Here is a 27545-nt window from a genome sequence, read left to right as displayed (position 1 = left end):
GGCCCGAGTCACAGAAGAATGGTTAATGATTCTGCATTAGAGTGTGGACACTCCAAAAGTCACAGTTATTATGGCTGTTTAATACTTGAAGGCATGCAAACTGGCCTAAAATGATATTTTAACTGCATTTATTTTCTCAGATAAGATTTACTACAGAGGGAGAAGATTTACCATAAATGCATATATCATTGATATATTTCTTTATTTGAAGCCTTGGCAAGTGAACGCCTGGTCTTAGGTTTTATGCTGCACAGCCATTCATTGTACACAGACAGCCTGTGTTTTGACGTGCTCGTACACAATTTCACCTCATCCAAGACCACTGTTGATTTGAATAAGGCGAAAGGAATGCTGCTGTTGAATCCTGTTGATAGAACTGGAGCAAACAAGCAATGGCAGAGGAAGTGGGAGGAAGATCAGACACACAGATGGTTCAAGGAACAATTACACATTTTTGTGAGTCACTAATTGTCTACTGTGGAACAATTAGATGTGTTTACTGCACTTCTTGTTTATAATGTCATTTTTATATATATTAAATTTATTGAATGTGTGTTTCTGGGCTACTTATTGATACCTTATGTGAAGTGTATTTCTGAAATATGGTCTACATTTGCATATCAGTACATTTGGGACAACTGCTAGCTTTTAAAAATTGAAGATACTATCCGAACAACAACATATTTAATCCCACAATAATGTGTGACCATTCTTACTATTTGAGGAAATGAAGTTTCCATTTCCTGCTCTAATCTTCATCAGACTTACATGACAATTAGCATTTGCTTTACCTTTGAATCATCATGACATGCTATTTCTCTGGTGCACTATGCATGTACGTGTGTGTCAAAGTGTTGCGGAGGCTGAGAAGAATCTCAGTCTGCCTGTCTGACTTGTCAGTCAGGTTTCTACAAGGTGCGGCGAAAGAAAAGTTTTTGTTTATTCTGAATCATTTCCTCCACAACAAACTGCAAAATCACTACAGAGACTGTAAAATATTAACCCTCACTTTAAGCACCTAATATGGTCAATGGAGGCTTCAAATAAATTACACAACAGATGCTGACATCACAACACTGAAACATTTCATTGATGAAATAGTGTTTATTTTCTAAAATCACAATCTAGCTTGATATGTACATTTTGAATATGAAGACATTTGAAAATAAATACTTAAAAACATACTAAAACTAGAAATTCTACTTATGAAAAATAAAAAAAATTAGGTCACATTCATAATTTCTTTCACAAGTCAGCACAATGCCCAAGTTCATAAGTTCTGATGGTTTCCACAGATAATTTCAAGACAGTGATCAAAATCAAAACAGCACTTCTGTCTTTGCTGACATCAAAAGTGAGTTTATCCATCCCTGGGACATTTTTACTGGTAGACTTATTATTTGCTCCTCTTTGATTTACCCACTGCCCAGAAAGAAATTTAAGCACACAGTACAAAAGAAAAAAAAGGAAGGCATGACTTTTGACAGAACGGATCGGTATGACTAGACTGATTTTACATAAGGCACTGTTGCAGCTGTGCTATCATACAGTAAATGTGCAATCAAATATTCTGTTTTTAACAGAGGGAAGTGTCAGGATCTCCCAATTAATTGAAGTAATATTTTCATACAAGCAAACCAAAAATTAGTTAAGAGGAAGGTTTATGTGGTTGAAAAGATATACAGTGAGGGAAAGAGCCCGTGCTTTGGCTTCTGCCTACAGTTTGCAGGTGGCCTGTGCCACTTTGGAGTTTGTTTTCCTGTTGATGGTCCGACAGATGAAAGCTCCAGCATCCATCAGCTTGGAGAGGTCAACTCCCTGAGATGAAGACAGAAGGTTAAAGTGAGTCATGTCAAACTCAACAATTTCACATTGTGCACAAAGGCAAAATTACAACTCAAAACTAAATATGCAGGGCATCAGTTTGGTTCCTGATTATCAAAAAGAAAGTAAAAACAAGAGTAGCATGTGTACTCTGCACTATAAAGGAACATAAATAGAGTGCAGCTCCTTACTGTTTGAATCCCAAGTCCATGAAGCATATAGACTACATCTTCAGTAGCGACATTCCCAGAGGCACCCTGGGCGTAGGGACAGCCACCCAGTCCAGCTATTGATGAGTCTACCACACTGATACCCATCTGCCAAACAAAGAAAATGAAGTCAACACTGCATTGATAATAGATCAGCTACATGCAAATTCTATCACACATTTTCAGGTGGGAGTAAAACAACCAGAGCCAAGTCTGACCTGCAAGGCTACCAGGATATTAGCGAGGGCCTGGCCGTAGGTATCGTGGCAGTGCACTGCCAGGGCACTGACTGGCACCTCTCTGCTCACTGCCTGCAGCATTTCACTCATGCTACCTGGGTTGCCCACTCCGATGGTGTCACCTAGGGAAATCTCATAGCAGCCCATGGAGTACAAACGCTTAGCTACCTGCAAGATGGAGACAAAGTTAGGGCTGGTCATTAAAATGTTATTTGTATTTTTGTTAAGGCATGAGAAATAGATTTCTGAGAGTTTAGGTTATGTAAATGTAGTAAGAACTCACATGTGCAACTTTTTCAGGTGCCACTTCCCCTTCATAAGGGCATCCAAGAACACATGACACATAACTGCAGGGACAATAAAAATAGATGAGACTCGTGCAAGGATTAAACACCGTACTTCTGATGATTTAAAAATATGTTCAAATTCATGGGCAAGCCAGTAATCCTACCCTCTAACTGGCACACCAGCCTCTTTAGCTGCCTTCATAACCTCGTCAAAGCGCTGTAAACTCTCATCCACTGAGCAGTTTATGTTCTTCTTACTGAAGAGCTCGGATGCGGCGCCAAATATGGCCACCTCTGAAGCTCCTGCCTTCAACTGTAGTAAGAAAGAGCAAGAAAAAAACATTTTTGTTAAACATTTGTGAAATATTTAGACACAGCACCTGCATTATAAGAAACTGGATGTACAGTATGTCTATGTTGATGCTTGACACTCACAGCAGCCTGGAAGCCCTTGAGGTTGGGGGTGAGGACTGGGTAAGACACTCCAGGTTTCCTACGAATCCCCTTCATCACTTCCAACTGGTCTGCCATCTGCAATCCATAAAGAACAAACAACAGAAACCCATTAGTGCTGGAGAGTTTCTGCACTGCCCTAGTGGGGTGTATCAGCAATTTGCATATAGGAGCTCTGGGAAAACAAAGTCACCTGTGGAACCCATTTTGGTGATACAAAGCTGGTGGCCTCAATGGCTTTCAGCCCTGAGTCTGACAGCATGTCAATCAAATGGATTTTCGTCTCTGTTGGCACGATAGTCTGAGAGTGAAAGCAGCAAAACGAGAAGATAAGGAAAACTTGAAAAGCATTTGACACTCATATTGTTTCCCCTGATGACACAACACATGAGCTATGCACCTGCTTTAACAAGTTTACTAATGCTGAACAGAGATGGGTAAAAACAGTCTCTTATAAACAGAGTTAACAATAGACAGAGACATATACAGCCTGTGTTAGCTGCTGTGTAATTAAATTAACTAAACGTTGTTACATAACATTACCTTCTCATTCTGAAGACCATCTCTTGGTCCCACCTCCACTATTTTCACCTTTTCAGGAAGTGCTTGACCTGCTCTTAGGCCAGCCTATACAAAACAAGTCACAAACACAATTTACACGGTTGTAAAAGTAGCCGTTAAATTAGTAATAACTAACATGTTAAGCTTGAGAAGTAAAGATAGTACAGTAACCGCTAGTTAACAAACATTATGTAGGTTGAACGTAAAGGACGCTAACAGTCGGCTGTCCAGCCTTTAGTATAAACACACACAGTTCAAACTGCAGGGGAATAAAAAGCACAACAAAACCTCACTGCTTTCACCTTTGCTGCGGAGTGAAACGCCAGGTGCTGCTGACCCATAGCTAAGTTTAAAGTGCTTCTGTTCACAAATCTCATGACGGTCGCCATTATAGTCCAGCCTTCGGTCTGACGTCACTTCTTCGTCTGGTCTCGGAGGCCCCTCAGCTGATGAAAGCACCACGTGGGCGCCATCTGCCGGTCGGTGATTGGAGGAAAACACTGTACGAGTCAGTTAATTGATAAAGTCTATTAATTGGAAACTTGTTAATTATCATGTAAGTTACAATACCCATTAAGGCTCGAGAAATACATTCAAAGCGCCTGAAACGTGGTTTCTTCAGCTATAACATCAAATATTCAGACTAAAGAAATATTAAAATAAAAGTTCAGGAATAACATTCTCATTATTTAGGAATTTAACCCTCAAAAACACACATAATTAAAATATTTAGTTGTTTAATCAGATTCTACAGTGGCCTGGCAACATAAGCAAAAAACCCACGACAGGCTTTTTTCACAGCAGCTAAATTTGGAATTCAAGCATTAATTTTCTTTATTCCTTTCTTTCCTGTGCTCTTCCTATTGTGACATGTCGAAAGATTTTCTGTAAAAAAGCCTACTGTTATTAGATCTTGATTGAAATATTGCGAAATTCTGATGCATACAGTAGAAACACATCAACTGTTTCCAGTTGAGGCCCACCCACTTCAAATCAGTGAGAGGAGCACAGACAGAAATATCTCATTTAAAAATAATAAAACTGTTGTAACATTGGTGGGAAGAAATGTGCTCATGTAAAACCCCATCACTCAGTGACAAGTTACTTGAGAAAAAAGATTTTCGGGGTCTTTAATCCTGTGTAAAATATAAACTCCAAAATGTTTTGGTTTCATGCCTTGCCAGTTTTTATATGAACGAACCTGAATGAACCTGACTCAAAGTAATTTTGAGTCAGAACGAACCCGATTCACTTGTAATTTTGCTGCAACAGTTTGGTCAAATTTTCAACATTATGAACACAATTTAAAGCTATCTGTTAAAAATGTCACACTATATCTTGAATGACCTAAAAAAAGACCATAACATTTCTTTCATTGCACATGTATGTAGGTCTGAGATTGGACCTACAGAATCTCCAAGGTTTTTAGTTTAGTTTTCTGAAAGACATTCAGGATGAAAGGCCCAGACATAGAAATATAGAAAAATATCTTTAATGTGTCAAAAAGTAAAAAAAGAAATAAATTATAATTGGCTTTACTTCATAGTGCATATTGTAATCAAACATAATCTTAAAGAGCACTGCAACAGTGAGACATTGAAAAAAAAACAACTCTGCTCTTGACTTTCATGATATCCTTGTCATTTTGTTTTGCTCAAATGCCAACTTTTATCAAAGCAGAGTCCCAAAAAGAAGTGAAGGTGTTTTTCCATGCATATGAAAACATATATCATCATATAACTATAATTGAAGCAAAGGAAACACTGAATATGCATGCTTTGGATACTGCATATCTTTATAAAGCTTAACAAAAAGCAATCAGTTTTATCACAAAGGTCAACAATCTCTTTGAAATTAATGATTAACCATTAAACTAATAGGATAACTAATATATCATAAATGTGTGTATTTACATTAGTGGATCACATATTTTATGCATAAATTCTCTTGCATGGCTTTAACACACTCGCACACAGTCAATATTCGTGCATGCCTCTGCATACACACACACTTTGGCCCCGTTTCACTGCAGCTCCTCATCACTGTCGTCCACTTGTTGGATGATGAGGTCGGCCCCCGAGTCTTCTGCCAGGTCGTCGTCATCGGTTACCATCCAGGTCCTCTTGGTGTCCTCCTCCTCCTCCCCATCCACACCCAGTAACAGGGCCGGCTCCTCATTGGTCCCCTCTAGACTGTCCATGGGGATATTGTCGCAACCCACTTCCTGGATGCACGCGGTGCACATGCGGTAGCGTCGTGTGCCCTCACACACCACATGCCCTGTCTCCTCCGTCACCTGACACTTACACTTCCTGCACACCAGCTTCCTGGCTTGATGGATCTGTGGAGGGACAAGAAGTGTTAGAACAGAAAGAAATGTATTAAAAAAGAATATGTTCAAAAATTTGTGTTATATTAACTGATGTACAGATTGTCAACACTGATACATATAAGAAAGCAATGAATTCTTTGTTGTTTGACCCTTCAGTAGAGCCTGATACCAATTTGGTATCAGTTTAAATATCACCTCCCAGTTGTAACTGTACTTACCGTCTCGAAGTGGCTGCGAAGATGCTCCAGGCGAGTAAAGCGTTTATTGCAGGCCTGACAGGGGTACGGCCTCTCCCCAGTGTGACAGCGCAAGTGACGCTTCAGGTCAGCCTTCCTCTTCACTGTGTGTGTACAGAAGGGACATTTGAAACGCATAATGGGGTTGGAGTCTGCAAAGAGAAAGAGGAACAGATCAGTGCTGTGGCTTTTCATGATTTCTACAGTACTGGTACATGTCTCTCTGCCTTAGATGAAGTATGTTATTCCCTTTCTCATTTCTCTAGAAGGTAAAAGGACTATTGATTCTCCATTTTCTCTCATACTGCCCAACTCACCTTTATTAAAGTGTCCAATAACACCTACAATAGGAGGTAGAGTGGCATACAGCTCCTCTGCCTTCTCAGCCTTTTGTGTCCTCGCCTCCTGGATGTCCAAGTCTTCATGCTGGTTGGAGCGAGTGCTGTTGGGCGTTCTCCTCTTAGACGCACCTTTACCTCGCCGACGCTCTGATCCAGGCAAAGTATACAGAGGGTCCTGAGGGTCCTGCAGGTCCTCTGACTCTGTGTTGAGCTCATTAGCAGGGCTGATTGGGTTAGTCTTCAAGTCTGAGCCTGAAATGTCCTGGTCCAGGTCCTTCCCCAAGAAGCTGGACTGAGATCTGGAGTTGTCACGGGTCCAAAGCGCTGGCGGAGGGCTGACAGAGGAGGGGCCTTGCTGCTGCTGCTCTGAGGTCTCTTCTCCGGCCCCACTGGTAAAGCTACAGGTCTCAGACAAACTGAGGCAGCGGTCGCTGTCTTCATCTTTCACGCTGATGTCCAAAGAGGATTTGATGAAGTTCTTGCAGTAGTTGATGACATTGTTCATCTGCAAGTAACTGGCTGCAGACATCACTTCAATCACATTGTGACTGGAGAGGTCCAGCTGGCCGGAGTAGATGAAATCCAGGATGACGGTGAAGGTCTCAGGGCTGAAGACATCAAAGGTGGCGTTGACAGAGTCGGACAGCCCGTCGGGCCCCTGGGACAGCAGCATGCGGAAGTAGCCGCTGCTGGCGAACAAGACGTTGCGGTGGGCCCTGAAGAGCTGGCCCTCCACCAGCACACTGCAGTCACAGAAAAGCTCTTGGCGGCGTTGCTGGTTGAGCTGCTTCAGCAGGTTGCTTTGGTGAGCCACTGTGATGTCAGCGGTGTTGAACCACCTCTGAGGCTGCCTGCTGGAGACAACATGACAGCACTCACTGGCTGTGTATGCGGCATAGACTTGTTCTGCCAGAAAAAAAACAAATCATAGAGGCCTTGCAGACCATATGGACACTCATTACTCATTACACTTTTGTTTTTGTGATCCTGAATTAACAAGCAAAAAGTCTCTATGAGCCCATATGCATGTATAATGTATAATTTGCAGTCTGCATATTAAGGAAGGAACCATGGGCTCATGGAGTGTGATACACGAGACCTTGTGACAGTCTGCTTACCTTGGAAAATGTTAAGCTGCAGGCCGAAATATTAACTTAAAACACAGTAATGAAACCCCAGCTGTCAATTATCTCCTGTCTTTGTCTCTGCACTGGACCAGCTCCAGCTCCGCAGACGGCCCGCCCACATGACTTCATTCTGCACTGTCATTGGCTGGACGAGCCTTCAATCAAAAATCTTCTTCTAATGGGCTACACCCGACTCCAGTCAGAGAGCATCGGGTGACAAAACCCTGTAATCATCCCTGAGGGAGGCAAAAGCGCGCATGAAATCTCTGACGTTACAAACACATCAGACTGATGGGGAGAGAAAATGAAACACAGTAGCAGGACATGCGATTGAAAGAGAGAACAAAATCTGCCGCAACCTACATAGTAGTTGTTCTTTTTTTATGGTAACCTATTTTCCCATCCTCATGTAGACTCTACATTACACGCATTCATTTTAAATTATGCTGGCTGACAGGACTCCGCAGCGCCCGATAACCCACGGTGCAACGCCCGCCCGCAACACACTACAGTGTCCCTCATGTCACACGAAACCAAGTCTAATATCTTACCCGAGCTATTCCCCGTTAAATCAGACATCAGTCGACCTACAAAACGACATGAGAGTGCTGCAGTCCTGCGAGAGAAAAGCGGGCAGCGGCGCACCAGAGCAGCCCAGTCTGTCCTGGAGCGACGCCCACTTCAGGCTCCAGCCAGCACACAATAGAAAAATAGACACAAACCTCCAGCAACAGAGCATGCTGCGTGCTGATAAATAAATATATTCACACAGTACATCAGCCTGAGGATAAGACGCGCTAACACGCCCGTTTTCATCCTTCAAGACCACCCCCACTTCTCGCCGGAGGTCCGGAGCGCAGCGAGCAGCGGGGAGGATTTGCCTGCTGCCCAAACCCAGCGACTCTTTCCCAGGCGTGAGGTGTCGGTAGGACCCGCTTACGCCCCACGCCGTGATACCCCGAACAAAATCCATCGATACTCACTGGTGGCTTGATTCACCCGGCGCCCGGTAGAGTCTATTCGCCCCCAAGTCCGACACCATATCCATTTTTAATTTATTTTGCTTTTTTTTCTCGTCCAGGGTCCACACTCAGGCACTTCCTGCTCAGCCCTAAAGACCGAAACCCGGTTAGAGCGACTGGAGCACTGTGCTGACGTGGGTGTTTATTAACTGGGTGCCCGAGGGTTCAAGGAGCCATTTAAAGCCCCAGTGCCCCGTGTAAATGTCCTGTAAGAACAGAATATTGATACTGAATGCCGAATGGCCCAGTCTGATCATTTGAGTAATATTCATACAATAATGCTGCAGGGACTTACAGCCTCTCTGTGATCCTCAAAACCTCCTACTGACCTTATAAGACAGGCAGCTATCTGTACTAAGCACCTATTGATATATTTATATATTTTCAACTGAACATGGCAAATTTAAGCACCTACCTTGTTAAAAAAACAACAACTTTAATTCTACTATTTCATTATAACTCAGCAAAATTAACTTATGTGAAAAAATATGCAGTTAGGTAATATTTTTTCAGCATTTAAGCTAGGGTAAAAAATGACAGTAAACTACAGTTTTGTCAAAATAAATCAGTTTCAAGATCGATTTGACGTATTGATAATGTCACTTATGTTAACCCCTGCAATATCTGTTGCAAATATGAAAACAGTTAAAATACCTAGGCCTACATATTTGAGCATGCAGTTCAGTTGCTGTTGGTCGCAAGAGGGAGCTCTGAGCGGGAAGCGCGTGAAGAACAGGTAGCCTACATTACATAAGTGTCATCATGACTTCATATATATATATATATATAATCTTGAAACACTTTTGATAAGTGTTCCTCGACAGAAATGACGTATTTTCTACAAAAAAGTGTCTCCACACTTTCCTTTCATGCCGCGCATCTCGAGAATTTTCTTATGTCGCGGACGCTGTCTTATTTTGTTGCGCATTGTGATTGGGTATTGTTACCACCGTTGCCATGGACACCATTGAGGTTTTCACTTCCTTATTGATATTTTGGTCTGTAACTTTAGATAACTTGTAGCTTCCTTGTTTAATTAGACTGAAACCTTTCGTGGACGCATACATTTAAAACGTCAAGCGACACTTATCAAAAGTGTCCGGCGACCTGTCATAAATGAGCCTTTACAATTGGCCAAACTCAAGCAATCTTATGTTTGGGTTAAAAATTCAACCCAGCATTTTTGTGTGTAATCAAGTCATTTCACAATTATTTGATACAGCCAAATTTCACAACTGCATGAAAGCGTAAGCTTCGATTTCTTCAGTTAGAAAATTAATTTATTCATTCATTGGTATGGCTCACAGATCAATATATTAATAGAGAAAATATCAACTGTCAAATTTGAAAAAAAACAAAACAAAAAAAAAACAGACAGAGAGACAGAGATAAGACATTTTTACATATTTCATCTAACAAGCAGAAATTTGAAAACAAGATAACAATTAAAACAGAACAAACAGAAAATTAAACATGGCAAAAAAGAATAAAGCATTCAGCTCCTCTTGAGGTCTCGTCATGTGTTTATATGATATGCAAAAATTAGGAAGCAGATGGTTAGCTTTGGCCCGGTGATTAAGAAGAGGATTCAACAACAGCAGGCTGGAGAGGCATCAGGAAGCTGGGCCGTTGGAAAATCCAGTGGGGTTCATCGACTGCCAGCGCCACAGATCCTCACCTATATGGAAATAGGTACAAAAAAACAAAAACAAAAAAAAGGACTTTAAGGGGGAATATTTTACCGAAAAAACTACATGCAGATACATGTATCTTTTTTTGGAGGGAGATCAGATGAAGCCGGATGTTAGATGGTGCAGTGTGGCTGTCCTTACACATTCTTTCCAGGTCAAATTCAGCCTTCCAGCTCAGCTCTGTCTCAGCCAGGCGAGGGTCAGCGTAGCAGGATGCAATATCTCCTCCCCTACGAGGGGCGATCTTGTACGAGATCTGGAGAGAGGCCACATTAAGCCAAAGTTAAATCAACATAAGTGGGCACCACAGTAGATCATCGTCAATTTTAGCCGGGCTCAGCCTTAAACTCACAGTGTGGTTACTGCTCCAAGTCACTTCAGTTACTCTCACAATACAATACAAGCACCGACTCTGTAAACAATTTACTTTAGAGAGAAGAGAGCTCTTCTGTCACTCACCTCTCTCCCTGATGCCTTCTCCATGGCTTTTACCATCTGGAGCACAGAGTAGCCTCTTCCTGTTCCTAAGTTGTAAACCTGAAGCAACAAACACAACAATGCACACATGTCAGCCAGACACCAAAAAAATACCTCAAGTATGTTCACATGTGCATGCTGAGTAAGGAAAATGGATTAAAGCATCTTTATAGTATTATTTTTATAATACCTTGCAGCCACAGTTGTCCTTCAGCTTCTTCAGAGCTGCTATGTGTCCCTTTGCCAGATCTACAACGTGGATGTAATCTCTCACACCTAGCAAGGTAGAGAGTGATTGAACATGATTCAACATTCATAAAAAAAATCCTTTTGACAGTTTACCTTTTATTCAGAGCCATTCTGCCGATAAAATATTTCAAACCACAATCAAATCTGATGTGTGAACAGATGTTGTGCACTACAGCTTAAAGGTCTTCTTCATTACCTGTCCCATCCAGTGTGTCGTAGTCATTCCCAAATACATTGAGGCACTTTCTTCTCCCAATGGCAACCTACAGTATAAGGGAGACAAATGAAGCAATCATCCACAGTAACCAATGAAAAGACAAATATGCAATCCCCAAAACCCTCTGATGTAGTGTGTATTTGGCAGAGAGTTCATGTACCTGGGCAATATATGGCAGCAGGTTGTTGGGGATACCCTGAGGGTCCTCTCCTATGAGGCCAGAGGCATGAGCTCCGATTGGGTTGAAATAACGCAGCAGCACTGAATTCCAGTCCTGCTTACACACAGCCAACAATTATACACCTTATATACTGTAAGTGTATGTTTGCGTGAATGCCTTTCTACCTAATGATCAGTACCTTCTCTGCTTTACAGTGGTCCTTGATCATCTCCTCGATAAAGTACTTGGTCTTGCCATAGGGGTTGGTGCAGCCACCCACGGGGTGCTGCTCGTCGATGGGTAGATGTTGAGGGTCTCCATACACCGTTGCTGAGCTGCTGAAGACCAGATTGTGCACCCTGTGAGCCTGCATCACCTGAGACACATGCAGATGCACACAAACACGGCACACACGTACAGTCAGCGGCCGGCGAGATAGCAGTCTAAAGCATACACGCACACACCTTAGGTTTAAGCATATATGCAAAGGTTGGCGGACATGGTGAGTTCCACACATAAAATGTTATAAAGGCTGTAGTGTCACGATTTGACAACTTAATATCAAATGAGCACAAACTGGCATGCACTCAGCAAACAAAGATGCAGATTAGTGCAAATAATGAACAGAATAAGCAAGATGCAAGTTGAAACTGACCTCAAGCAGGTTCATGGAGGCAGTGAGGTTGACCCTGTAGTAACGTAACGGCTGCTCCACTGACTCCCCAACAGCCTTCAGTCCAGCAAAGTGCATCACGGCACTGAAAGAATGCTGTGATACACACATGACATTGATGCTGAATAGATATGTGATGATGGGCATGAGTAATGTAGGACATAACTATAACTCACGTACAACTTTGATGTAATTGTGCCACACTATACATATTATAAATGGCAAAAAGTCTATGTGAGCTAAGAATGGACTTATGTTATGGTCCCAAAAATGACCTGTTTATATACGAGGTGGTGATTGTTTCAATAGCTAAAGAAAAAGTCATAGCCAGGTTACAAGGAAAAAATGCCACCTGATGTTGAAAAATAAAATAAAAATATTCTCTAAGGCATAGATTTAAAAGTAATTAATCCTGGTAATTACTTTAATGCTCCACCTAATTGGGGTTTAAAGGACCAGTGTGTAAGATTTAGGGGGTTATTGGCAAAAATGGATTATAATAATCATACGTATGTTTTCATTTGTGTATAATCACCTGTAAATGAGACTCATTATGAGCCCTTTATATCTACATTGGAAGCGGGTCCTTTTCCATGGAGCCCGCCATGTTGCATCGCCATGTTTTGACAGTAGCCCAGAAGGGACAAACCAAACACTGGCTCTAGAGAGGGCCTTTTGCGTTTTTTGCAAGTTTCGCCGCCACTGTAGGTTCTCCTACATGCTTGGAAAGGGAGTGGGGGGGTATTCAGTCGGCTGCAATCTGCAACCTCACCACTAGATGCCACTAAATCTTACACACTGGTCCTTTAACTGAATCTACATTTTCTTTTTACATGTTGTGGAGTAATTAGAGTCAACTGGAATAACTCTCTAACCTTTTTGAAAAGTTTTTCCAAGCCTGGTCGGTCCAGAAGGTCTAGCTCCTGAAACTCAATGCTGGTGTCCAGAAGCTTCTCTATCCTACGGATGCTCTCTGGCACATCCCCTTCTCCTCCATCCACAACAGGATGTAGGATACACACACACACACACACACACACACACACACACACACACACACACACACACACACAGAGAGTTACCAGATATTACTTTACTAAACAAACACACTCTTTTATGATGACATAGTTATTCAGCAGCCTGTGGTTGCAGTAAGGGAGTTTACCTCGTACAGCATTGCTGAAGTCATCTACTACAACTGGCTGGTAGCCAGCTTCAATCAGCTCCACCACACAGTGACTCCCAATGTAGCCTCCTCCACCTGTGACCAGCACCTTCTCTGCCATTCTCTGGACCTGTCAAATACAACATAGATAGATAGATAGATAGATAGATAGATAGATAGATAGATAGATAATTCAAGGATTTTTGTTGCCACAGTCTGTACAGAGCCTCACATAAATCCATAGATATATAAATACACTATATATTCACAACATATCTACATGACAGACATCCATACAGGAAACTTCCACATTTATACACACAGCACATATACACATGCCAGTTACCGGAGTATTTTGTTTAGTGACGCTATGACAGTGGGGACAAAACGTGCAGGGATCTGTATCTGTGACCAGATAAAAGCAGTGTGAAGAATGGGTAGAGGAGGTCATGTGCTATGGTGCGTGCTCTGTGTGTAACAGCCTTGCTGTTGAGGTCTGAGAGGTTGGGGGTGGGGAGGCCAATAATTTTGGCGGCCTTCTGTGTGATGCCTATGAGTTTGTTCTCATCAGAGGCAATTCACATGTACATACAGTACAATCAAGCCTCCATTCAAAATCCTCTTGGGGTCATTCTATCCCAGTTGGAAAACTGTGTTTCTTGACTTTTTTTTTCAGAATTACCTCAGACTGCACTCTAGACCTGCTCTGGAAAAGCAAGATGTCCTTTTGTCTGAGCCCCCTTTGAGCACACCTGAAAGGTGTTTCAGGCCCGTGTGACAGATATGTGACCCACCCTTTTTGTCCCACGTCAGCAGCCAACATAAAACAATTATAGTGCCTGCAAGATAACACGTCAGTAACTACTAGTTTTGTTGTTGTTCTATTCTAATCTTTTGAGAGAGCACAGATGCCTTTCTTTTTGTCTTTACAGACTCTGACTGTGGTGGAACTTGTTCATCATGTAATAAGAGGGTTGTGGTTTAATTATGATCACAACTATCGTCATGAACACAGTGAAGGAATGCTGCATAGGAACAGTTTGATATATCGTACACACCCTCACGTCATTCAAGCCGCTGTGTAAATCACATTTCACTATTTTATTATGTGTTTGGGCTTTTGACACAATACTATGATAAAAAAACAACAACTGATGAATAAATATGCTGTGTCTAACTACAGCCAATCCAAAATCACAGTTGATAGGTTTATTTGATATCATTGTCAGAATGTACCCACTTAATTTTTGTCAGTTCCACTTTAGATTAAATGACTAAAGCTTGATGAGCAAAGGCAGCCAACAACTTCTTGGACAAACTGTCAAAAATGAGACCACGTCGCACTGTAAGACTGAGGATATTAATTGAAATACTTACTGAAGTTCCTGGTACGAGTGTAAATTGTCGTTCCCGGCGGACTCTTTAAGTAAACGAGGTCAGGAAATGCAGTGAAAGTGTGTGTGGAGAGAGAGAATGAGGGTTTATCTGTCAGTTCATTTAGTGAAGTATCCCCTCTCTCCTTTGGATATTTCTTTACTTCCTGTAAGACGTGGAACAGTCAAGTTAATGTCACACGTACGTTATAGGTACGTGTCCTTTCACAATAAAAGAGGGAACATGCCTAAATTCGCCTCATTTGACATAAATTCACTTTAGCTTGAAATGTCACCTTTTCCGTGGCTACTGTAACAGATTTAAACAGGACGAGTGCAGCCGATACTCTCGTGTTTATCTTCATACAATTTACTAGACATTTTATATTGAATTGTAAACCGGAAACACACTAACTGTTATTGCGAGCTTCACGGTCCTCTAAAATCCCTGGCGTTTTTTCCCCCTTCTTCTCACTTTCTTTATTGTACACATATTCCTATACAGAGGTACAAGCAGTTACACAGACAATACAAAGCAAAAAAGAAGACAAAAACCAACAATAAAAGATTGCATATTGCATTTTACAATGCCAGAGTTTATGTTTTATGCAGCATACAGGGCGCCTCACATGCCGTGACGTCACACGACGCTTTAATAAAGCCACGCCTGTGAGCTTTCACACAGAGAGATGATTGTGCTGAGCATCCAGCTCGGTGTACAACCTGAAACATACCGGCTGGCGGAGGGAAAGTGCCACGTTACTTAAAAAAGACACCCAGGGCATTTAGAGACAGTGAAGCTTTATGCAACAGTAGTGCAGTCTAGTTAGACTAACTACAGACACAGTATACCTTAATTCAAATAATTAAAAAAAATCAATCAAATTACAATTACACCACCGGCACTAACTCTCTTACATATTATATCTTACATGACATAAATACAGTATGTTCATTCAGATAGTTTCCACACAGTAAATAAAAGTAGAAATAATATTAAAAGATAGGCTAAATAATTTTTCAAGTCTGTCTTAAAGTAATAGTCAGATACCCATATGAACACTGAAACAAGCTGAGCTTGCTGTAATCATTCCTCCTGTTCATACTGACTGAAAAATCTCTTCCTAATGTGCTTTATCAATGTAAGTGATGGGGGACAAAATCTACAATCCTCCTTCTGTTTAAAAAATGTATTGAAAACTTTATCTGAAGCTTACAGAAGGCTTCAGCTCTCCAAATTAATCAAACATTTGGATGTCTTCAAATTTTTTTAGCCTTTTTAGTGCAAATGTTCCATCTTTTTGTTATTATTTCTCCACTCCATCTTAACAAGGAAACACTGTCTGAGGAAACAGAGAGTGAATCCTGCACTAAAAAGACTGTATCTTTGGAGGATATCCACTTGATCTGACTACCTCACATGGTTGAATTCTCATGTAGGCCTCCGATAAACGTATATATATTTGCACAAAATGAGGATTGTGGATTTTATTCCCCATCACTTAAACTGAAAGCACATTATGAAGGAATCTTCTAATGGTCTGTCTGAGCAAGAGGAATTAATATAATATATATGCAAAACCTGTTCATATGGACACCTGACTATTATTTTAAGACAGACTTAAAAAATTGTGAACCTACCCTTTAAGGCATAGTTGGATCAGAAGTGTGATTTTATTTGCGATTGATTTTTTTGTTATTGATTTCATAACAACCAAACTGATGAAAGCCTCCCTATATACCCACAAGATCTCCAAATAATTCATCACATAGACCATGCAGCACCTCTTGGATGCACACGCACACACAAACACACACACACACACACACATATATATCATGTTAAAAATTATCTAAAAAACAAAGACAGATACGACTTGTAATATGAAAATGAAATGAAAACAAAATAAATAATAACAATAATACCAATATTTTCCTGACTAGCCCCATGTATGGACCATTCCATTTGAATAATATCTAGAAAGGATAATCTAATCTAAATCTATATGGGAACTTTCTATTAGCTTAATGGTAAATGGTGTTGTCAGTTAATGACTGACTGTACAAGTATTGCAACACTGTGCAAATATAGGTGAGGTAATGCCACGCAATGGAACAAACACACACACACACACGCACACACACACATACACACTACAAACACTCACAGGTCAGAGACACACAATCTTGATTTTGTTAAATTCTTATTTCTAAGAAGCAATTCATCTCATACCTGTTCATTGTAAAACATTGCTTCCTTTTCCACAATCTGCCGGCTATTTTCCATTTGTACAGTACTCACGCCCACATAGATTTTATGAAATCATCAGAAAATGTTTCCAAACCCAGGAATTTCACACTACTCCACTAGAGAGCATCTGAAAGACGGTTGTATTTCATTTAAAGTTAATATTTGTACATACTCTTAACTACAGATTCTTGTATGCTTGATAATACATGTCAAATATATATCAAGACAATTATGCTGATATAGTCAGGTGCTGTTTTCCGTTATATTTGTATGAAGTGCAGATTGAGCAGGATTCTTTCATATCCTGTGCCATTTCTGAAGCCCATTTGCCAGTCCTCCCCTGCCCAGAGACACTGGCACATGAAGAAAGGCAGCAGAATTGTGAGGAAAGAAAGATGAGACGACTCAGATACAGAAGAGATGAAGTTTGCCCGCTTCATTTACTGCAAATGCTGTCTCTTTGTTCGAAAGGTCTTGGAGCTGATGAAGAAATCTCAAGGGGGGAAAACAACATGGCAAAATAATTCAGCAGGGGTACATGGTAATAATAACAAATACCAATCCAAGCATTCAGAAGAGGACCGACGAGAAGAGACAGAAGGAAGCATTTAAAACTCAGAGGAGGAACAACATGTGACTGTTTGTTTGTGGGGGAACAACAGAATACCAGGACTGCCATTTCTCCCATGAATTTGGTTCAGATTGTGACCATTTAAAAGTCTGATTTTGGCTCTACTGTGTACCCCACCCTTAAGCTGTTACTGCAGGAGGACATTTGTTTCTGACTGTGTGTGTATTGAAACAGGTCAGCGGCATGGCTCGGCTTTGCTTGTGTGTCTGCATATGCATGAGTGTATGGGTGCACACTTCCCTTGGGCTTCCACCCCAGCACCGTGGGTGGCTGCGGTTGTGGGAGGAAGGTGAGGGTTGCGGGGAGTGTGATCAGAACCTTTGTCCCCGAGTGCCTGACAAATGCCCTGCAGGCTGGGTGCAGGACAACTGTGGGTGCTGTGAACAGTGTGCAAACGTGGAGGGGCAGCAGTGTGATCCGGATGGCGCTCAGAAGTTTTATGGCCGCTGTGGGGACGGCCTGGTCTGCCAAAGAAAAATACCAAAGAGGGGACGCAGGGCTCAGCCAGAACCTACATGTGTGTGCCAGGATCAGGGCTCGGTGTGTGGCTCAGATGGGTGGACCTATCCGAATGTGTGCCAGCTGAGAGAGGCCGCCAGTCGCAGCAACACTACCCTGAAGTTCACCAGGAGAGGACCCTGCTTCTCTGGTTACTGCACTCTTTTACTAACAAATCTTACCAGTCCAGGAAAGCTAATAGATTGCAAAGCATGTGCGTAGTTGTGTTGGAGGAGAACAGTTGTACAGGTTCCAGTATTTAACCATAGGTGCTCCATTCCTCTGTTGCAGTTCCCCGCATCCTCAGAGGCCCCAAAGACCTGTCCAACTACACAGGGGTCGACATTGTGTTTACCTGCGAGGTCTCAGCGTACCCTCTTCCGAACCTGAACTGGAAAAAGAAAGGAAGTGACAATTATCTGCCAGGGGATGATCCTCACGTATCTGTCCAGGTTTGATAAGACCTTCAGTTATTATCACTGAAAGTTTCATTAAAGGAATACTTTGAGATTTTGGGAAATATTGCTGAAAGTTAGATGGGAAGATTAATACTGCTCTCATGTCTGTATGTTAAATATGAAGTGGGTGCTGTGAACAGCCCATTTAGCTTAGCTTAGCATAAAGGCTTGAAGCAGGGGGAAAGAGTTAGTCTGGTTCTGTCTACAAGTAACAAAATCCTCCTACCAGCACTACTAAAGCTGCCTATTTAAGGCGTTGTATCCCCTTCATTTAGTTGTGTAAAAAAAAAAACACATCTTGTTATGGTTTTATGGGGGTTATGTGCTGGACTATTTCCTGACTGGAAGCAGTGACTTCCTGGAATCTCTGCTAATTCCTGGCAATCTTAAAGTGATGACAAGACAAGCAGGAAGTGAGTGTGTTTTGCCAAGAAATAATTACAGCTCATAAGCAAAATTAGCCAACAAAAGCAGGAATTAATATTTAATGTGCTTCTACTTTTTAGTACCCTTTAGCTTTTTTAAGCACACAGCAACATGAACACTTTTACCATAATTCACATGGAAAGATTCATACACTTGTTTTGTTTTAACCCCTCATTTCAATAGATTTACATAGTCTTTTACCATTTTATCTGGTCTTTTTTCAGGCTCGAGGTGGTCCCCAGCGCTACACCGTCTCTACCTGGCTCCAGATACAGGGTCTCCATGTCTCTGATGCAGGGGTTTACTCGTGCGTCTCCCACAATGCCTTGGGAGAAACATCTGCATCAGCACAGCTCACCGTGTTGAGAAAGGGTGAGTGTCTCAGCTTTGTACTGTAGACATTTTTTTTTTTTCAGTTACAGCAGCTTAATTGACTGGCAAACTCATTATTTTATAAAGCTGCTGTATATTCTTACTCAAACATTTTCTCATCCGCTCTCTAGTGGTGGAGGTGATGAAAGGCCATGTGGAGGAGGAAAAGGAGCGCTTTGATCATTTGGAGGAAGGCAGTGGTGATGGACAGCTGGCGTCTGGAGATTACCTGGCATTAATTTAGTAATTATAAGTAATTTTAGACTGGACAACAAGGAAAAAATACTATCTTTGAACTAACATGAATGGATCTGCTAATATTTAGTTTTTTTTAATTTGTTTGTCAGTCACGGCTCCCCCTCAACTGTAAGATAAATAGCTAATTAAACATCACGTCTGCTTACACTGACCTTCTTACTGTTTCATGGCAATATAATAAAGCAGTATTGTTAATTGCTGTGTAGAGCTTTTTTTTTCTTTTTTATTGTATGATAATAATTAACTAGGCCCACATACAAGATGGAGAGAGATGGATTGAATTGTGGAGATATACCACTAACTGTTCGGCCTTTCTCCAAATATAAAAAAAAAATATCATACATCGAGAATCTAGACAATAGATGGGTAACTGCTACACTTAGGTTTTGGAGGGAAGTTTTTTTTTTTTTTTTAAAGAAATGGGAAGTGATCCAGACTTCCCTCCTGACAAAGCAGATCAGACTCTCAGAATATGAGCTTCCAAAGGTTTATGTTTGGGGATAAAGAACAGCTATCATCACAATATGGTCTACCCAGTTCTCATTTATTTAGATTCTTCCAAGTGACAAGTTAACTTTTTGATGTTTTAAAAAAAGGAGATCAATTCAAGATATTAAGCCACTGATAAAATGTATGCTTAAAATGTATGACTGTAGGGTTGAAACAAATGTTTTCACCATCAAGATATAAACAAATTAATGCCAATGTGAAAAATGAATGGGAAAATGAACTCTTATGCAATATATCCCCAGCTGAACAAATGTGCAAAAACATACATGAAACCACTCACTCAAACTATTGGAAATAATATACATGGAAGATTATAAATAAGACATGCCAAAGTCAAAGTAAGTATAAAGAAAATACAGATAGTGAACCACAGTCATATATTTTAAACATGTGAAGCTATAAGTGGCTTCTGGGAAAATTCTATTAGAGGACGGTCAAATATTTTTGGTATTTCTCTAAATAAAAACCCACTAGTCCTACTACTGGGGAAAATACCAGAAGATATCAAGAAGAAAGATCCTGACTTGTTTCTATTAATTAGGGTAGCAATAATTAAGTAAATTACAAGGAAAAGATGATAACTTAATTAACTCCGAATGGAAGGATCTTGTTAATGAAATATATGGAATGGAAAAAAATAACCATGAGAATTGGAAATCAAGTTCATATCTTTGTAGAAAGATGGGGAGAATGGGTGAGTATACAAGACACAGTATTTCTAATGATCCTCCTGTTAGATGTGATAACTAAGACATAATATGATATTAACTGCATTGATATCTTTCTCTCTGTATATGTGTATACATAAGAATGTATCTGTATGCATGTGTACACACACACCCACCTGTATATAAGTACGTGTGTGTATGGTGCCCTGTCGTTGTTCCTATATTGGTATAATGATCCTCTGACTTAACTTTATCAGTTTATATCCTATGAACTGATATTTATGTAATCAGATATTTTATTTACTATTTTTTTCTTTTCTTTCATTCCTTTATGTTTTTTCTTCTTATGCTCTGTAACTCCAGTATTATTATGTTATGTAATTTCTTAAAATGCAAATTAAAAAATATATAATAATTGACTTGATCTTTTAACATTTTTTTTATTCCTCTGTCCTCTCAAAGCTGTCACAGAGTGCAGGAAAAATTTGGATGTTGTTTCAGATTTCAACACAAGTGGACGTAATATCCCAACTCATAAAGCCTCAGAAAGAGGAAAAAAAACTGTTGACTCAAAGCATTTAGGTCAATTACATCAAACATAAATGGTACAATTTACAATCAGAAACATAGATACAAATCACCCCTGAAATAAGGCTTTTTCCACTTCCTCCTGCATTCACCACTCCACCCAGCCTAGAAAACATACAGCAGGCCCTACAATCATTCACTCAGGGAAAAAAAAAAAAAAAAAAGTGATGGATGGAGCGAGTGAGGGTGTGACCATCCGCAGGGTCCCCGTCTGATTCTCTTCATCTCTCTCCACCTGAGTGCTAGTTAATCCTCCCCTCATCCCCCCGACTCCCAGCTGGATACACCGGCTCCTTCTGAATGGCAGGCTGCATTAACGCTGAGGAACTTTCCCCCGCTGTCTGTTAGTCAAAGCTGATTGGAGATTACAGGCCTGCGGCGAAAACACAGCCCCTCCATCTCATCTCAAATCACTTTCCACCCCTTTATCTCTCCTTTCCTCTCTTCATTTCTTTATCTTCTTAATCCCAACCCTCCTCCTTTTCAATGTCATCAACTTTTGCTCGCCACTACATTTTTGCCCCTATTCACTGCTTTTTTTTTTTTGACAGCTGGATGACAAGAAAGATGAAGAGGAGGAAAGAGAGAGAGGGAGAAGAAAAAAAGCCTTCCCTCCTGAGTGGAGCCAGAATGATGTCATGGGGGCATTTGTCCTCCTGGTGTGGAGGCTTCCCTTCCTCTGCTAATTACCTTGTACAAACTTGAATCTGATATGGCGGATATGAGGCCCAAATACAATTATTGTGGGCTAACAAAGAGATATTGAGATTCAGGGAATGAGGGAGAGACTCCGAGTGAGATACAAGGGAAGGCAAGTGCACGGCCATACACACGCACACACACATACAGCAGCCACACACATGTACACACACATGCATACCCACCCAAACACACACACGCACTTATACACACACACACACACAAACACAACCACTTGTCCTTCCCCTCCATTCCCTCAGATAGGCTAATGTTATTACTGGGGTAATTATCCTCATTAGTGCCAGCAGCTGTAGAGAGCCCATTGCTTGCTGTTCAAACTCCACCCCGAAGCTTTCTGTCTTCACATCCCTCTTTGTACTCTCTAGATCTCATTTAGAGACTTTGTCTCCATCCTTTGCATGCTAGGTGGAGGCAGTTGTAAAAATAGAGCCCATCAAATATCCAATAAGGCAGAGTTACCCCTGTTTCCTAACCTGTTAGAGTGCATTTTGTAGGTGAGGGTTGCTAATGTGCACTCTTCTGCAGCACTGTTTCATAGGAAGCTGCTTCAGAGGACCGAACAGTGTTCCAAACTAGAGAGTGCAAAATATGTAGAAAACAGTTCATAATCTGCAGTCAAGGGACAAGGATACAAAGTTGAAATTTTAGTACAAGTACAATTATTTTTGCTTTTTCATCTGTCATTTGCACTTTCCAGGTTTTCTGAGCTGAACAATTAAACACAAGATGGCACTGTTTAGTCAGATAACCACTTCACCGGTCTTCAGTTGCTCTGCTGTTACTTTGACAGCTGGATCCTCTAATGTTTCTCTGTCCTCTCATCTGTTTTATGTTTCTCTTTGTATATCACTCCAAAAAACAAGTCATTCTTCATTTAAAAAGAGCAGTCTTTGACACCTTTGCACTGGGACGGCTGTGAAAAAGGGAGAATAGTAGTGTTTCCATAACTAAAGGTATTGCCTATTTGCTTGATGTTTATGTGAAAGCACCATGACAATGATTCCCTTCTTGCTTTTTACATTTACGCTCCGTCTGCATATTTACACAGAAATTATGAGATCAACAAATGAAACAGGCAGTTTTACACACAGCATCCCCCAGGCTCTGTGAGATTGCCTTTTGTTTTATTGGCTGGTGAGGACAGTAGGTAACCTGTATACTGCTAAGCCCTGCATCAGGCGCTAAATGTCATGCATAGCCTGTTTTTATTGGCTGATATGGCCTGTTGTGCCCTTCTCCTTTTCCTGGAAGCCATTGTTAAAGAGCTGGTTGTTAATGCTGCTGACCAGATGGGTTCCTTCTCCCCGCAGGTCTGACTGAGGGTGTTTACCATGCACTGGGCTGTGGATAACAGGTGAGACTACTGCTGGCTTGTCAACCAATCAGAAGGCAGCAGATGTCTGGCCTCTGCCTGTAAAACCTTTATTTGGCATTTGGGACCATATGGGAGTGGGTTTGATAATAACACTGAATCAAAGTGAACACTGGTTTATATGTTTTGTTTTGTTTTTTTTACTTGAGGCTAGTTTCTGAGATGGTCATGCAAGCTATGACAATAAGCACCCCCACATCCACTCCATATTCACTGCTATCTAGCCTCTCTCTCCTATAAACTCAATCATTTCCTTGCAGTAAGAAACTTCAGTTAAATAAAGCTGAAATATCTTTTTGTGTATCTAATACTTCAGATGACAAACCGCCCAGATATATTTTAGAGCTCATTTCCCGAAATGTCCTCTCATCCCCTGTGTGACAAAATGTTTCCAGCATTAGCTGGACAAACACTGAACATTCCTTTCCCTTTCCAATGCAGGCCATCTTGAATCACTGCAATTTGGTATCATGGCAACAGCAAAGGTAAGGCCGGGCCTGGGATTGCCGAAGAGTAGTCTTTTAAAGCTTTGAATCAATCTACCTTAATGGATGACCTGTGTCTAGCATGCGTGTATGGATTAGTTTGGCTGGAGCACCTGTCCCTGTTCTGTCAACAGCAGATCAGGTTACTGGCTACACATTCACCTGGCTGACACAACTTCCAGTGATTGACAATGCACTGGCCTTTGTTCACACTGCTACCCTCACAATATTTAGGTTGCATGTAGTTGAATAACTGTTTGGTAACTTGTTTGAGGCAACAGATGCATTATTTTAAAATATTTTGGATATATGAAATAAACAGATGATAAAATATGCAGTATAAAAGAATCATATTTCCACAAACAATTCTCCCTAAAGTCTGGCTTTTGATTTCAAGTTTTGGTCCTAATGAGGCCTCTCAGGTTGAATATGGAGTTAAGCTGCCAGACAGCCCAGTGAAGCGAGGCTGAGGCCGGGTTTAACATCCTTTCAAGGACAGCTTGTATCTAACACCAGACCTGAACTGGGAGACAAAGCTCACTCAAGAATGGGAAGAAATAACTCTCTCTGAGCTCTGTTCCTGACTATTGAGATTTAAAGATGATTCTATTTACCAAATATAAGCCATTTCCCTCTGATATGCCATCAGATATTTTGTATTATGCATATTTTTCTAGGATTGTCTTAAGTTATTTAGAAGAGAACTGGGAAATTAGAGCAGCTGACAGGATATCAAGCATATCATCTTCACACCAGACAAGATTTGATTCTTCTCATCAGGGCAGATATCCCCTCTGAGTTTTTTAGAGTGAAGTATTGGGGAAAATCCCATTAGATTCATGGTAGCTTCATTCAGAATTAAATACTGAGGAAGCTGATTATTTCAAGGAATCCATCCAGCTCCATCATACACTCATGTGTAACCATTAACTGAAGTTCAAACAAGCATCACCTTGCTTGTATCTCCTCAAGCAGTGATTCCCAACCAGGGGTACTTACCCATGGGATACTTCTGCACTGTTGTCAGGGGTGTGTGGAAAGATTGTGAAGTAGCTCAACTAATCTGATAAAATAGAAAAATTACAATTTGATTAAAAAAACATATTAAGAGTGCATGAAAACTAGCCAGCAGAGAAGTTAAACTTCCAACCATTCATCCTTAACTTAAAAGTATGGAGAGATGATTAAAGTAGATAGCTAAGAGAAATGGAGAAAGATTAAAGTATTATCAAAGTAACTGATAAATGGTAAAAAGAAAAAAACATAGTGATGGATAAACAGTTGGAATGGTTAGCTTAAAGATGCAGTGTGTAGAATTTAATGGCATCTAGCGGAACGGACTTGGCAGAAATGGAATATAATATTCATAGGTATGTTTTCATTAGTGTATGATCACCTGAAAATAAGAATCACTGTGTTTTCATTACCTTAGAATGAGCCCTTTATATCTACATAGGGAGAGGGTCCTCTTCCACGTAGGCTGCCATGTTGCACCTCCATGTTTCTACAGTAGCTCAGAAAGAACAAACCAAACACTGGCTCTAGAGAAGGCCTTTCATGGTCCTTTAAAGTTATGGATAAATGGTTGAAACATCCAGCATCTGTCACTGCACACACGTAGAATACAAACTTAACCAAACCAGGTAACAATGTTATATTGTTTGAAATAAATATAGTAACATCCATTATTAACCAAAAAACCATATTTACAGTATTAATAGTTAAGTAATATTCAGTTTCAGTGGTGTTGATGAAGGTAGGAACCACTGAGGTAGAGGTTAACCTTTAATATGAGGCTTCATTTGAGATGCTAACATCATTCACATTTAAGTCAGGGGTCCAGAAAGGGAAATACACACTTATTATACCCAGCTGGCATAAAGCCCCCTTATATGTGGTCTTTTAGTGCTTATAGTATGGCGTTGCAGCTACTCTGTATTCACTGTCATCTCCATTATACCCCTGATGATGAACAACAATTAGCTAGCGACTGTTATGCTAACCACAAAGCTGGACGGGTGATGGATGGGCTAAGTGATAGACTCAGGCGGTTGGTTGGGGGGCTTTGTCTTGGATCTCTGACACCTTCTATCTTGTGATCCACGCAACCCCCCCACTGCCTCCATCCACCTCCCAGATCCACCCCAGTTACCCCCACCAGCTGCCTCTGACCCCTCATCATAGCCCTGCCTCTGCTTGCCATGTGCTGGGAGTCAAAGGGTTCCCACCTATTGCTCATCAGAATGGAACCCCACCATCTCCTGCCTCGCTCACTAAATCACAATCAATCGCTTGGCAGACAGAGATGGATTGGGATGTCCACGACCCTGTATCTTTCAGGGGAGGCCCCCGCCTTTCGAAGGGCTGCTGTCACTGACAAATAATAGAGGTGGTTCTAGGAGGAGTGAGCAGGTCAAGTCTGCTGCCCCTGGAAGGAAGTTATCACAAAGCAATGGAGGGAAATTCTTTTCTCTTTAGGAACAACCGTCACAATGTCAAACAGCATGTATGACAGAAGGACGTGTGGTAAAGAAAGGTTTGCTTTGATGCTAAAAAAAATGACTTTATAATAAAATCTGAATGTATCTAAATGTAATTCATTTTTGAGTGATGTGGAGAATATATTCTCAGGAGGCAACATTGGTGATATGAGACATATCAATGTGTTGTTATCTGCTACTAATCAAAAACTCTCCCATAAAAAAGGCCTATTAAGGAACCTCCGGGTAATATGGAATTAAAGAACTTTTTGCCAGAAAAAGGTTCAAAATTAGATTTATACGGAAAGAATCCCTGTTATATATGGGGTTCTTTGAATTGCCAGTGAAGTGGAATAGACGGCACATCAGATTTCAGTTAAATGTCAGTCAAGACTTACCAGTTAGTTAACTGGAAAGCCTCCTGTAACATTAATTTAAATAAATGTAAAGTGGGTCACCTAGCAGCAAAATAAAAGACGATTTCAAGAAAGAAGCTTGGCTAATGTTAATGCTAACTAACATTGGCCAAACTGGTAAGCCAGCGAAGTGTACAAATGTTACATGTGTACTAATTAACCCTGTAAAATGGTATAATAAACTGTTTAGGGTTGCGATGTACCAAAATATATCAATATAGAACCACTTTTTAGAACAGTGAGTAACAGGAGAACTATCTGTGCCATTTAGACTACTGGCCTTCTACACTGTTTATTTTATTTATTTATGTGCTTTGTCTTTTTTTTTCTCTACTCTCAAAATAACACAATCTTGACATTCTGCCTCACATCATCATGTGTATTTGAAGAGTTGCTGTCTAGTGCTTCCTGATTTACTTCACAACAGACTGAGTGATTGCATCATTCACATGAACACTGAAAACAATTATCATTCAGACATGTAAAAGTCTCCACAATGCCATAACATGATGACTGGGAGTGAAAGATCTTATTCTGTAATTCTGCCAAGGGCTCAAGGAGGATCATTCACATGTAGATGTGTCCTTCTGGAAGTGCCTCAGCTATACAATTTCCATTTAGATAAGGTGTATACACAAATAAAGAAAGGACATTGGGTTCTTCATTTGATTAACTAATCATAGTCTTTGTAATTCCACTCGGAGACCTTGAAGGGCAGTGCCGGGCTGTGCACCCTGATTAGCCTATGCATGATTGCCGCTGCTAAGGCACAAATC

General features: G+C 40.8%; 4 protein-coding genes and 1 long non-coding RNA gene across 9 annotated transcripts; 1 reads left to right on the top strand and 4 right to left on the bottom strand.

The window, feature by feature from the left end:
* Positions 1 to 1096: 1096 nt before the first annotated feature.
* On the bottom strand, positions 1097 to 3997 carry hmgcl (3-hydroxy-3-methylglutaryl-CoA lyase). The gene is made up of 9 exons (XM_042388522.1): positions 3876 to 3997; positions 3556 to 3639; positions 3206 to 3313; positions 2995 to 3090; positions 2724 to 2872; positions 2556 to 2619; positions 2252 to 2440; positions 2016 to 2141; positions 1097 to 1818 (listed from the first exon to the last, which is right to left on the bottom strand). The coding sequence occupies exons 1-9, from the start codon at positions 3960 to 3962 to the stop codon at positions 1717 to 1719; spliced, it is 1005 nt and encodes a 334-aa protein (XP_042244456.1). The 5' UTR covers positions 3963 to 3997; the 3' UTR covers positions 1097 to 1716.
* Positions 3998 to 5049: 1052 nt separating this feature from the next.
* Positions 5050 to 9037, bottom strand: zbtb8a (zinc finger and BTB domain containing 8A). Of its 2 annotated transcripts, none has more exons than XM_042388939.1 (4): positions 8593 to 9037; positions 6459 to 7336; positions 6124 to 6293; positions 5050 to 5914 (listed from the first exon to the last, which is right to left on the bottom strand). In XM_042388939.1, the coding sequence occupies exons 1-4, from the start codon at positions 8655 to 8657 to the stop codon at positions 5597 to 5599; spliced, it is 1431 nt and encodes a 476-aa protein (XP_042244873.1). In that variant the 5' UTR covers positions 8658 to 9037; the 3' UTR covers positions 5050 to 5596. The 2 variants fall into 2 exon arrangements, with proteins under 2 accessions (XP_042244873.1, XP_042244874.1); XM_042388940.1 differs by having other exon boundaries at positions 6459 to 7333.
* A 732-nt stretch (positions 9038 to 9769) lies between these two features.
* On the bottom strand, positions 9770 to 14809 carry gale (UDP-galactose-4-epimerase). Of its 4 annotated transcripts, none has more exons than XM_042388945.1 (11): positions 14641 to 14809; positions 13264 to 13393; positions 12974 to 13089; positions 12081 to 12194; positions 11625 to 11801; positions 11426 to 11539; positions 11245 to 11311; positions 10990 to 11075; positions 10782 to 10859; positions 10464 to 10578; positions 9770 to 10309 (listed from the first exon to the last, which is right to left on the bottom strand). In XM_042388945.1, exons 2-11 carry the CDS (start codon positions 13382 to 13384, stop codon positions 10245 to 10247), a joined length of 1053 nt encoding a protein of 350 aa, XP_042244879.1. In that variant the 5' UTR covers positions 13385 to 13393; positions 14641 to 14809; the 3' UTR covers positions 9770 to 10244. The 4 variants fall into 4 exon arrangements, with proteins under 4 accessions (XP_042244879.1, XP_042244877.1, XP_042244875.1 ...); XM_042388943.1 differs by lacking the exon at positions 14641 to 14809 and adding an exon at positions 13946 to 14019 and having other exon boundaries at positions 12974 to 13083; XM_042388941.1 differs by lacking the exon at positions 14641 to 14809 and adding an exon at positions 13946 to 14018.
* A 1433-nt stretch (positions 14810 to 16242) lies between these two features.
* LOC121881251 (kazal-type serine protease inhibitor domain-containing protein 1-like) lies at positions 16243 to 19722 on the top strand. Its single transcript, XM_042388946.1, has 4 exons — positions 16243 to 18167; positions 18308 to 18468; positions 19125 to 19272; positions 19404 to 19722. The coding sequence occupies exons 1-4, from the start codon at positions 17702 to 17704 to the stop codon at positions 19514 to 19516; spliced, it is 888 nt and encodes a 295-aa protein (XP_042244880.1). The 5' UTR covers positions 16243 to 17701; the 3' UTR covers positions 19517 to 19722.
* On the bottom strand, positions 19108 to 25341 carry LOC121881252. The gene is made up of 3 exons (XR_006091732.1): positions 25301 to 25341; positions 24873 to 24936; positions 19108 to 19225 (listed from the first exon to the last, which is right to left on the bottom strand). It is a non-coding gene; the product is annotated as an uncharacterized LOC121881252 (long non-coding RNA).
* Positions 25342 to 27545: the final 2204 nt, after the last annotated feature.

Source organism: Thunnus maccoyii, chromosome 16 (genome assembly GCF_910596095.1).
Source record: "Thunnus maccoyii chromosome 16, fThuMac1.1, whole genome shotgun sequence".
Taxonomy (NCBI): domain Eukaryota; kingdom Metazoa; phylum Chordata; class Actinopteri; order Scombriformes; family Scombridae; genus Thunnus; species Thunnus maccoyii.
Note: the sequence above shows the minus strand (reverse complement) of the source record. Positions and strands in the feature narration are given on the sequence as shown.

Excerpts from the sequence above, each read along its gene's own strand:
- hmgcl (XM_042388522.1), bottom strand. The coding sequence starts at position 3,962 with ATGGCGACCGTCATGAGATTTGTGAACAGAAGCACTTTAAACTTAGCT. Across the intron at positions 3,314-3,555 it reads ATGGTCTTCAGAATGAGAAG|ACTATCGTGCCAACAGAGAC; the intron begins GTAATGTTATGT and ends TTTCACTCTCAG. Across the intron at positions 2,142-2,251 it reads ATATCCTGGTAGCCTTGCAG|ATGGGTATCAGTGTGGTAGA; the intron begins GTCAGACTTGGC and ends TTTGTTTGGCAG.
- zbtb8a (XM_042388939.1), bottom strand. The coding sequence starts at position 8,657 with ATGGATATGGTGTCGGACTTGGGGGCGAATAGACTCTACCGGGCGCCG. Across the intron at positions 7,337-8,592 it reads CCGGGTGAATCAAGCCACCA|CAGGCAGCCTCAGAGGTGGT; the intron begins GTGAGTATCGAT and ends TGTTGTCTCCAG. Across the intron at positions 6,294-6,458 it reads TATTGGACACTTTAATAAAG|ACTCCAACCCCATTATGCGT; the intron begins GTGAGTTGGGCA and ends TTCTCTTTGCAG.
- gale (XM_042388945.1), bottom strand. The coding sequence starts at position 13,384 with ATGGCAGAGAAGGTGCTGGTCACAGGTGGAGGAGGCTACATTGGGAGT. Across the intron at positions 13,090-13,263 it reads CTTCAGCAATGCTGTACGAG|GAGAAGGGGATGTGCCAGAG; the intron begins GTAAACTCCCTT and ends TTGTGGATGGAG. Across the intron at positions 11,540-11,624 it reads ACCACTGTAAAGCAGAGAAG|GACTGGAATTCAGTGCTGCT; the intron begins GTACTGATCATT and ends GTGTGTAAGCAG.
- LOC121881251 (XM_042388946.1), top strand. The coding sequence starts at position 17,702 with ATGGCTCGGCTTTGCTTGTGTGTCTGCATATGCATGAGTGTATGGGTG. Across the intron at positions 18,168-18,307 it reads GAGAGGACCCTGCTTCTCTG|TTCCCCGCATCCTCAGAGGC; the intron begins GTTACTGCACTC and ends CCTCTGTTGCAG. Across the intron at positions 19,273-19,403 it reads GCTCACCGTGTTGAGAAAGG|TGGTGGAGGTGATGAAAGGC; the intron begins GTGAGTGTCTCA and ends TCCGCTCTCTAG.